This window comes from Solea solea, chromosome 19 (assembly GCF_958295425.1).
Source record: "Solea solea chromosome 19, fSolSol10.1, whole genome shotgun sequence".
Taxonomy (NCBI): domain Eukaryota; kingdom Metazoa; phylum Chordata; class Actinopteri; order Pleuronectiformes; family Soleidae; genus Solea; species Solea solea.
The window spans coordinates 822501-834374 of record NC_081152.1 but is presented as its reverse complement, the minus strand read 5'-3'; the positions used below and the strand labels follow the sequence as shown (position 1 = coordinate 834374).

Genomic DNA, 11874 nt, shown 5'->3' with positions numbered 1-11874 from the left:
CATCAATTGCATAATGAAGTGGCTCATTAACAGCCATATCTCTAACACCTACATGAATTAAAACGTTTAATTCAAACTCAAATTTTTTGCACCTTATTTAAAACATAACATAGAAACATAGAAATAGAAATATCAGTGCATTATTATAAATATAGTTCAAAGTTTGGTTTTAAAAAGCTTTGAATCCGTGATATTTTCCCTACAAACAAACACCAGTCCTCTCTTTTTCTTCCGCTCTGTTTTTTTTAGCAAGATAGCAAAATATTTTCCTTAAAAAGAAAATTAAAAAAAAGCTCTGTTTTTCTAAACAAATGAGAGACTTTGAGTCAATAAACGCGTTAATTCCTGTGTTTCTGTTTGTTTCGCCCGGACCAACATGGCGGCGACGTTGACGTTTCGCGGCACCGACGCTAATGTTCGTGGATACGGATCGTACGGATGCACAACATGGAGTAGCAGCGGGACATGCGGCTTCTGCGCATGTGTGAAACTGCGGGGGGAATAATCCAGGAAGTGGACGCGGATGTTTTCCCCAGGATGATGAAAACATCTCCGCTTTTCTCAGTTTCTCTGGATTTAAACAACGTCTACTGAATTTCACTGCACCTGTAACTCAGGTAAGAACGTAACGAGACGCAAGAAACGAGTTTAAACGAGTCTTTTCACTTCGAACACGAGTCTGCGTTCGTCAGCACAACTTCTGGCAAGCTAATGCTAAAGCTGAGTTTGTTTATTAGCCGTGACGTCATACGAGGCTGTCACTGACAGCGTTTTATGCTTTTATACAGTTATTTTATTGAGAGATAAAGGACTGACTTCTTTAATCTAACTGGAATACATCGATAGTTTGTTTGTTTGTGTTATGACCTTTTATCAGTTAAACTGTTTATCCGTTAAAGGAAATGTTGTATTCATAAATGTGATGTTAAAACATGGTTCAAAATTTACTTGAAGCTCTTACTTACTTCTAGCACTTATTTGTACCCAAATGTTTAAATGCACTTATTGTAAGTCGCTTTGGATAAAAGCGTCTGCTAAATGACATGTAATGTAATGTAATGTAAAATAAACAGCAAAGCAGCAGAAATATGCAATATGATTCCTCACATACCGTACATGTTTTTAATTTGATATGTTTTTTATTGCATTCTATTTTTTTATTTTCATCGTTATGCGATAAATAAATAAATAAATAAATAAAATAAAATAAACCACTTAAATAATTAGACACAGTAATGTGGTCATTTGAATGATCAGTTATAAGAACAGGAAAGTGAAATAAACACAATATTTAAAGTTGACTTCTTTTACTTTCTGGCCTCCAGAAGAAAGAAAAGAAAGAAAGAAAGAGAAGGAGGGGGAAGAAGATGAACATACATCCTCTTCTTCCCCCTCCTCTTTCTTTCTTTCTTCCTCCTCTTCATATTTTTCCTCCTTCTCCATGACCTTCCTCTCTGTTTTCTTCTTCCTGCTCCATCCTCTGCCTCTTCTTCCACCTCATCCTCTTCCTCCTTCTCTGCCTTCATCTTCCTCATCCTCCTCTGCTTATTCTTCGTCTCCTTCCTCCTCTTCATCACAGAGTGTCAGTGATGAGTTGATGTGACAGCTCAGTTGTCAGACAAGTAACACGATGATTCTTCATGTTTTGACTCCTGACTTTGTTCCAACGGGAAAAACGTCCGTATTTATGGATTTATTCTGAGCCACAAGGTGTCAGTGTAGACACACACACACGCACGCACAGACACACAAACACAGACACATACACGCACACACACACACACACACACACGCACGCACAGACACACAAACACACAGACACACACACGCGCGCACACACAAGCTGTGAGTGTGTCAGTGTAGACACACACACACACACACGCACAGACACACAAACACACACACTGTGAGTGTGTCAGTGTAGACACACACGCGCGCACACACAGACACACAAACACAGACACATACACGCACACACACACACACACACACGCACGCACAGACACACAAACACACAAACACAGACACGCACACACACACGCACAGACACACACACACACGCACAGACACACAAACACACAAACACAGACACGCACGCACACACACTGTGAGTGTGTCAGTGTAGACACACACACACACACACACACACAGACACACAGACTCTGTGTTGTGAGTGTTTTTGAGTGACAGCCTGTAACACTCACGAGGAAGTCGACTTCAGCACAAAATACTATGAAATATTAGTGAAGTAAATTCTATCATGATGTTTGTTGATGAATTATTGCCCAGTGTTATATACTTATATATATATATATATATATATATATATATATATATATATATATATATATATGTATACATAAACAGAGTTGGTATGAGGAGATAAATTCAAAGTGTTCTTTATTGAAGCATCATTTTAAATGACTACTTTCCTGCGATGTGTGAAAAATCCTTGATTTGTTGTTGATGGAAAGTTTCCCAAAGCAATCGAGATGATGTGCTGCAAACATCTCATTTCACCACCGCACTGCTTTTAACAGTGACCTGGTCATGGATTGAACATGACCAGGTCAGGACGGTGACATCTGGAGGAGAATATACTTGACTTCTCACACACTCAGACAGTGGAAATGAAGAGGAGAGACATGGACATGTTCTCCATTTCACTCCATGTTAAAATGTGATGTTTTGGTCAAAAAATCCAGCAGAAAAACTCAGTGGTGTTGAGGTGTGAGGGTCAGAGGATGGTTGATGATGTTGTCATCATGTGTGGTGAAGGAACATCTACACATTCACAGACTGTCACTGGTGTCTGAGGATGTTCTCGTCCACATGTCATAAACCAACCAGTCCAGCTGAGAAATAAGACAAGACTATGAATGATATATGACTGCTGTGTGTGTGTGTGTGTGTGTGTGTGCGCGCAGCTCCTATGGAACAACTATGAAGGCAGCTCGCAGCAACATGTTGGGAGCAGCAGGTTCCAACAGTAAAGTGAAGTATTCCCGTGTGGCTGCTGATGACGACGGATATATAGACTTACAGGTGAGCAGTGTCTGCTTTAATCACTCTGCGTACACAACATGAATCACAATCAGGTTTCTTTCCATTTACTGATGATACTGATGCTCATATTGGAAATGAAAAACTCTGGGGCGTCATTTGTTAAAGTGCACGACCACAGGATTCACCACAGGAGAAGTTGGCGTATAGAGAAATCAATCTTCTGATTCATCTTGAGATGACTAAAGTAATGATAAATGGCTCTGAGTGTGCATGTTTTACTTTTGCACACTTTATGATTGTTGCTGATTAAAAAGAGTGTGATGGAAACACAGCTCTCTGACGCTGAGTCACGCTCCTGTGTTGTTGTTATTGTTACATTGTTCGACAACCTGGTAATTAGTTAACGATTTACTGCCTCGAGTGATGGATTTGAGGTGAATCCTTTTTTTAATGACATGAGGGCGTTTATTTATTCATTTATACAACTTCTGTTTGTGTTGTAGTGAACACTCAAATCACGTATTTCATATTTAATTTTCAGTTTAAGAAAAGTCCACCAAAGGTTCCGTACAAGGCCATTGCTCTGGCACTGTTCCTGTTTCTCATCGGCTCCTTGCTCATCGTCTTCGGGGCTCTTCTGCTGTCAGGAACCATTCAAGTGGAGGTGAGTTTGGTTTAAACAACAGCACAAATGTCACACTGTTGATCTCAGTGTCTCGTTCACGTCTTTATCTCACTGTTGGACAGACTTTTGTCCCACACCAAAGTCCATAGAGAAAATCTATCAGGTTGAAGTGGCTAAAATCTGTTGTCTTTCACTGATCGTGAGTCTCAGTGTATCTGTGTCTCTGTGTCTCTGAGTCTCTGAGTCTCTGAGTCTCAGTGTCTCTGGGTCTCAGTGTATCTGTGTCTCTGTGTCTCTGGGTCTCAGTGTCTCTGAGTCTCAGTGTCTCTGAGTCTCAGTGTCTCTGAGTCTCAGTTGACAGCGTCAGACACAGTGAGCTGTAAAGTGTGAACGTTTCACTTCCTCGTCTCCAGTTTGTTGAATGATTTTCATATTTGGACTTTGGTGGATTCTCTGCTGCAGCTTCAGATTCTCACTGAGACTTCACCACTATATTTAAGTATCTATGAAGTATATATATGAAGTATCTATCAAGTATATATGGAGTATATATGAAGTATATATATGAAGTATCTATGAAGTATATATGGAGTATATATGAAGTATCTATGAAGTAACTATGAAGTATATATGCAGTATATATGAAGTATATATGGAGTATATATGAAGTATATATGCAGTATATATGAAGTATATATGAAGTATATATGGAGTATATATGAAGTATATATGCAGTATATATGAAGTATATATGGAGTATATATGAAGTATATATGCAATATATATGAAGTATATATGGAGTATATATGAAGTATATATGCAGTATATATGAAGTATATATGGAGTATATATGAAGTATCTATGGAGTATAAATGAAGTATATATGAAGTATATATGGAGTATATATGAAGTATATATGGAGTATATATGCAGTATATATGAAGTATATATGGAGTATATATGAAGTATATATGAAGTATATATGCAGTATATATGAAGTATATATTGAGTATATATGAAGTATATATGAAGTATCTATGGAGTATATATGAAGTATATATGAAGTATATATGGAGTATATATGGAGTATATATGAAGTATATATGAAGTATATATGGAGTATATATGAAGTATATATGAAGTATCTATGAAGTATATATGAAGTATATATGAAGTATATATGAAGTATCTATGGAGTATATATGGAGTATATATGAAGTATATATGAAGTATATATGGAGTATATATGAAGTATATATGAAGTATCTATGAAGTATATATGGAGTATATATGGAGTATATATGGAGTATATATGAAGTATATATGAAGTATCTATGGAGTATATATGAAGTATATATGAAGTATATATGAAGTATCTATGGAGTATATATGAAGTATATATGAAGTATAAATGGAGTATATATGGAGTATCTATGAAGTATATATGAAGTATATATGGAGTATATATGAAGTATATATGAAGTATATATGGAGTGTATATATATATATAAAGTATCTGAGCTGAAATGACTCAAGCTTTAAATAACGCGATATAGAAGAAAATAAACAAGCATAATGTTTATCTAGACATTATCAATATAAAATATAATCTGATTAAAAAGCCTTAAACTACAGTGAGAGGGGGTGACTGCCATCTGCTGGTGAAACCAAACACGTTATGATGACACTGTTAGTGCATGAACACACAGCGAGGGAAACACAATCTAAAGTGTGAGGATATAATCTGAGGAGTTGTGAACGTGAGCGTCTGGATTATTCTGGATTATTGTGGTCAGGAGGGGTCCGGCTCCCTCATGGTAACACAATAACAATATTACACACAATATTTTATCGAATTTCAAAATAAAAGCATTTGTGTTGATATGGAACGATATATTGTTTACAATAAACAGAAATCGGTCGTAATGTGATTTAAGAGGTGGGCCCCATTAAAATCGTCAGAGGGCCACATTTGGCCCGTGAGCCGTGAGTTTGAAACCCCGCCCCCTCACACACACACAGCTGTTGTCCTGATCGTGTGTTTGTGTGTGTGTTCCCTCGTCCTCAGCATCCGGACCGTACCATTCCCGTCATCATCATCGGGTTGCTCGTCTTCCTCCCCGGGTTCTACCACCTGAGAATCGCCTACTACGCTGCCAAAGGTTTCCGTGGTTACTCGTACGACGACATCCCCGACTTTGGTGACTGATGTGAGCGCTGGCTGCTGATTGGTGGAGACGCCGCTGCCGTGACGTCACGTCTGTGAATGTTTGTAGCAAAAGAGAAAAAAAAAAAAAAAAACGTCGCCTCCTGTTGATCCACAGGTGAACTACACGCATGAGCCTGCATTTTATATAGCTCACGTGTGCTGAGTCGTAGCTCACGTGTGTCGTAGCTCACGTGAGCTACGACACACGTGTGCTGAGTCATCCTCCACGCTAAAGCTTAGTTTACAGTCGAACCGTGGCCCCCTGCTGGATCACGGCGGTGTTGCAGGTTGGTCTCAGATAATAGAAATTCTTTGTTCGTTAAATATGATTGAAGTCATATATATCATGTGAGTGATATATATTTAGATAAATAAAATGATAATAATATCATTTATATTGAGATTATGATTATAAGGGCTGAAGATTTCATTATGATTCTTCTGGCAGTTATTGCCATTTGAATTGCAGTTAAACTTCAATATTCACCATAAAAGAGTGAAAAGTGAAAATATTAGTATAATAATATCTGCTTCACGTGAACAATAAGAAATGAAACGATAAGATTTTGTAAATAACCTTCATGTGATGTCGAGCTGATGAAAGTGATTCATTGTTCAGTCCTAACGATGATTGATGATTAATCACAGATTTAAATGTTATCACTGCTGCTTTTCCTGAATTCACGCTTATTGTTTTAATTCACTTTGATTCAATATCGATTCTGTTGGACATGTTTTTCTTGGTGATGAAGGAGAGACTCACACAAACTTTAAATCTCTGGAACCCAAACTCTGATGTTTACATTCAAACTTGACCCCGAAGTCGTTACGTCGATGCACTTTGTTATTTAATATGACCTCACAGTACAGTTGTAAAGCAGAGTAATGTGCTGTCCAGCAGAGGGCGCTGTTGTCCTCAACAGATGTTTCTTTATGTTGCTTTAAAGTGAAAATGGAGGAAACGAACAAACTAAACAAAACACGGTCAAAGTGGCGACGCACGGAACGTGAACTCGGCTGCCGACGGAAGTCACGCGAGACTGTCGCGTTCAAACCTCGTGACTTTGAGATCTCTCACCAGGAAACAGGAAGTGACACATTAACGTTTTTTTTTAAATACAATTAAAAAAAGATTTATGAATAGATGTTAGGATTGTACAAATACATCAGTATAATATCTAAAAACCTTCACAAACCTGGAATAAAGAGGTGAAACCGATGCCTTTAATTTACTGCTGTTACAAACTGCACTGGTTTACAGTAAAGATTCTAAAATCACTGAAGGGTTATATTTGCAGTTTTATCCAAAGATTGTTATGTTGTCAAAGAACAATATATAATATGTATATATATATATATATATATATATATATGTACATATATATATATAAAGGGTTAGGGTTATATATGTATATTTTCTGTATTAAATGTATTTCTTGCTGTATGAAGTTTCTGTTTCTGTGTATTTTTTTCTTCCCATTTTTAAAATTTTAACACGTTTGTTTACGTCATTTTCTTGAATAAAAAACAGTTGAAATTGTGCCTCTCGTGTTTTGTTTGTTTGTCAAAATTAAATAATATAACAGAGGAGAACAATAAAGCTGAAAACGTTTTATTTTATATTTCTGATTGTAAGTCTTTTTGTTGTCTATATTGTTGATGTGGGACTTATATGACATTACATTACATTATATGATATTATATTATATTATATTATATCATATCATATTATATTACATTGTATTATATTATATCATATTATATTATATTATCTTTAATTGAAATATTATCTCTTATCTTTTTATTTTTCCTGACAGACAAACCAGCGTGATCTTTCCCCTCCGTTTGGTCAGTGGGAGCAGGTAAAGGGCGCCCTCTGGTGGTCAGCACTGAGCAGGACTCCTTCAGGGGATTAAAGGCTTTTTCCCCGTTTGGCTGCATCAATAATAAAGTGTTTAATTTAATCTGCACTGGTTTAAACATGAAAGGGCTTTTTGGACCGAGTTTAACTGCAGTGGTTTAATCCAAGGCTTTGAAAGAGGAGAGTAAACAGGAGGGGGAGGGGGAGGGGGAGGAGGTTAAAGTGGGTGAGGACACACCCACAGCTCGTGTGTCATCTGTAGGTGAAATGAAACACCTGTAGCCTGCGGAGCATTGAAGGAAGAACCGTTCCTCATTTCAGGAGGATTTTCATTCACTGAGGAACTAAATCCAGAACCAGGTCCAGACTGAGAAGAACCAGGTCCAGACTGAGAAGAACCAGGTCCGGACTGAGAAGAACCAGGTCCAGACTGAGAAGCTGCTTCACGGATTAAAAGCAGACGCAGGGACTTTGTGAAGGATGAGGTTTTAAAGCAGCAGCAGCAGCGGTGGAAACAAGGTGAGAGACACAGAATGAACGCGTGAATGACGGTGAAAGCGTGAGGAAAACGGAAGTTAACTCTCGAACCTTCACGTTGCCTATGTCGTTTTCCCGCAGAGCACGAGGACACGGTTTCATATCATTAGTGACAAAAATCATCAACTCTTCACATAGTTGTTTCATTGATTGTTGTTAATTAATTGAAACTTTTCTCATTTAAATAACCGAATGAATGACGTCGTCATTGTTGTAAGTGGTTTGTGTTGGACTGACGTTCAGAGGATGAACGTGTGTAAAAACACAGATAAGCTGAGGAAACGCTGCTTATTTCATTCAAACAGAATCTACACACAGATATTTCATGAGAGTGAGAAACTTTAAGATTCTATCAAATAAACAAACAAACGTTTTTATTCAAAGTCTGTATGAGGAGAAATGAAATGATCTAAGGCTGCAGTGTAATTCTGTTATTAAAGGATCGTTCCATGTTGGATGTGAGGGGGGAGTTCTGCGTTGACATAAACCAAACAGAGATTCAAAAAGAAAGAATGAAGTATTTTTTAAATGTAAAACAAATAAAAGGCACTGATAATTCCTCACATCCTGAGCTTTGTCAGGTTTGTCTGTTTCATCCAAATCTTCAGCCTGTGAGGAGCCCAGGGGACAGGGCCGGATACAACTGGTTGGTGGGCCATCTCTGACCCCAGAGCCTTATGTTGTGTATATAAGTATACATATATAGTTTATTTATATATAGTTGACGACGTCTCTTGTGTTTGAATCTGGATCTTGAATAAAAATCATAAGTAGAGATTAAATCTGTCATTTAAACACAAACTCTGTTGTTCCACTTAGATTCCAGGAGAGAGAACGATAAGCTGTTACTGCTGCTGCTGCTGTTGTTACTGCTGCTGCTGTTGTTACTGCTGCTGTTGTTACTGCTGCTGCTGCTGCTGCTGTTACTGCTGCTGCTGTTGTTACTGCTGCTGCTGTTACTGCTGCTGCTGTTGTTACTGCTGCTGCTGTTGTTACTGCTGCTGCTGTTACTGCTGCTGCTGTTACTGCTGCTGCTGCTGTTACTGCTGCTGCTGTTGTTACTGCTGCTGTTACTGCTGCTGCTGCTGTTACTGCTGCTGCTGTTGTTACTGCTGCTGCTGCTGCTGTTATTACTGCTGCTGCTGTTGTTACTGCTACTGCTGCTGTTACTGCTGCTGCTGTTTTTCACTGCTGCTGTGTCTCTGTCCCCTCTGTCCCACTCCACTGCTCACAGCTCATTGAAAAGCGTTACGTTTAGTGATAGGAGACTCATTTGGACGTTCTGTAAAGTCATTTAAACATACATACACGTATGTATGTGTATATATATATATATATATATATATATATATATATATATATATATATATATGTGTGTGCGTGTGTGTGTATATGTATATATATATATATATCTATATATATATATATATATGTGTATGTGTATATATGTATGCTTGTATGAAGTATTTGTACTTTGTTACTTTATAACACTGACACTGTGTGTGTGTGTGTGTGTGTGTGTAAGGCTTAAAGACTCTGACCAAAAATCCAGATTAGTATTGACTCAGCTGCTCTAATCTGAGGTTTTTGCTTGAACATCAGACGTTTGTTTGAGGACAAAAATGTTCAGTGACGTTAGTGAAACAGTGGAGTTAAGTTTAGTTTAGTCACTAAATAGAACAGTATAGTTAAGTTTAGTTTAGTCACTAACTAGAACAGTATAGTTAAGTTTAGTTTAGTCACTAACTAGAACAGTATAGTTCAGTTTAGTTTAGTCACCAACTAAAACAGTGGAGTTAAGTTTAGTTGAGTCACTAACTAGAACAGTGGAGTTAAGTTTAGTTTCGTCACTAACTAGAACAGTATAGTTAAGTTTAGTCTAGTCACTAACTAGAAGAGTGGAGTTAAGTTTAGTTGAGTCACTAACTAGAGCAGTTGAGTTAAGTTTAGTTGAGTCACTAACTAGAAGAGTGGAGTTAAGTTTAGTTGAGTCACTAACTAGAGCAGTGGAGTTAAGTTTAGTTGAGTCACTAACTAGAAGAGTGGAGTTAAGTTTAGTTGAGTCACTAACTAGAGCAGTGGAGTTAAGTTTAGTTGAGTCACTGACTAGAAGAGTGGAGTTAAGTTTAGTTGAGTCACTGACTCGAGCAGTGGAGTTAAGTTTAGTTGAGTCACTGACTCGAGCAGTGGAGTTAAGTTTAGTTGAGTCACTAACTAGAGCAGTGGAGTTAAGTTTAGTTGAGTCACTTACTAGAAGAGTGGAGTTAAGTTTAGTTGAGTCACTAACTAGAAGAGTGGAGTTAAGTTTAGTTGAGTCATTGACTCGAGCAGTGGAGTTAAGTTTAGTTGAGTCACTAACTAGAGCAGTGGAGTTAAGTTTATCACATCATGTGATGTCATGATGAAGGAGCATGTTTGAGAACCTTCCTTATCTCTGAGTCTCTGAGGATTCTCCTTCACGCGCTCACTGAAGATTAATTTGACATTTATGACTTTTTACCCTCAAAATATAAAACACACTTTTCTGGCAACAGACGCTGCTGCAACCATTTGTCTAATGATATGGGATGAATTCCAGTTCCTGGTAAGATGGTGGTGATGATGATGATGATGATGATGATGGTGGTGTTTGTGTCTCTCACCCACAGATTAAAGATGCTGCAGGTTGAATGACGGACAGACGATGAAATCACTGTCACAGACGTTCGCGGTGGTGGCCGCGCTTTGTTTCTCATGTAAGAATGAACGTATTATTTGACTTTGATCACATAGATTTCCCTCTTTGTCTCCTGGAGTCTTTGATGAATTCAGCCTGAAGGAAAATAGATTTTTCAGCTTCTTAAATGTGAATATTTCCTGGTTTTCTTTTGCTCCATGAAACAAAGAAATCATTCAAACTCAATCATTCAAACATTTTGCTTTGTGGACAAAAACAAGACGTTCGAGAACATCATCATTTCCAGAGTTTGACAAACACTGAGCAACGTTTTCTGACGTTTTTATGAAGCAAACATTATTCTAATCCACAGATGACTCCATGAATCATCTTCTTAATCATCTTTAACATGTTTCATTAGAATAATCTGCTCTCAGCTCCAACTTGATCTATATTTTGCTTTACACCAGACCGTGAAACAGCTGATGATCTGCTGTTGTTTTTCCTCTCCTGAAGCAGCAGTGACGGCTGAAGGTCTGCAGCAGCAGGTGCGAGGAAAGGTCGGAGGTCAGGTGGAGCTGGAGTGCAGTTTCCCTCCGTCGTTGCCGCCTGACGTTTCCTCTGCATCGCTGCACGTGGTGGAGTGGCTTCGACAGGGACTCGACATTCCCGTCCTCATCAGGTTTGGATCGTACGCTCCGAGAGTTCATCCTCAGTATGAAGGTGAGCAAACACCGTGGACTGGATCTGCACACTGTGATCATTGGTTTGAGGGTTTCAGCTTCTTGAATGTGAATATTTCCTGCTTTCTTTGCTCCAGAAAACAAAGAAATCATTCAAACGCAATCATTTTGTGTTTGTGGACAAAAACAAGACGTTTGAGAACGTCATCATTTCCAGGTTTGAAATGACTGATCAACATTTTCCATTCAATGAATGGATCGTGAAAATTAAACAGTAGTTGCAGATCTGAACGTAAT

General features: G+C 38.1%; 2 protein-coding genes across 5 annotated transcripts in view; both read left to right on the top strand.

Annotated features, from left to right (window-relative positions):
* The first annotated feature begins 465 nt into the window (after positions 1-465).
* Positions 466-7380, top strand: LOC131445817 (transmembrane protein 230-like). Its single transcript, XM_058616503.1, has 4 exons — positions 466-617; positions 2928-3045; positions 3548-3670; positions 5700-7380. Exons 2-4 carry the CDS (start codon positions 2944-2946, stop codon positions 5838-5840), a joined length of 366 nt encoding a protein of 121 aa, XP_058472486.1. The 5' UTR covers positions 466-617; positions 2928-2943; the 3' UTR covers positions 5841-7380.
* A 579-nt stretch (positions 7381-7959) lies between these two features.
* Positions 7960-11874, top strand: part of igsf9a (immunoglobulin superfamily, member 9a) — a 35813-nt gene continuing 31898 nt past the window's right edge. For 2 of the 4 annotated variants that reach the window (XM_058617639.1, XM_058617638.1), the window contains exons 1-3: positions 7960-8220; positions 10887-10973; positions 11411-11617. In XM_058617639.1, coding sequence (XP_058473622.1) covers positions 10922-10973; positions 11411-11617 — 259 coding nt within the window. In that variant the 5' untranslated portion in view covers positions 7960-8220; positions 10887-10921. Of the gene's footprint in view, positions 8221-10886; positions 10974-11364; positions 11618-11874 lie in introns of those variants that run through there. The other 2 variants (XM_058617640.1, XM_058617641.1) reach the window with 2 other exon arrangements.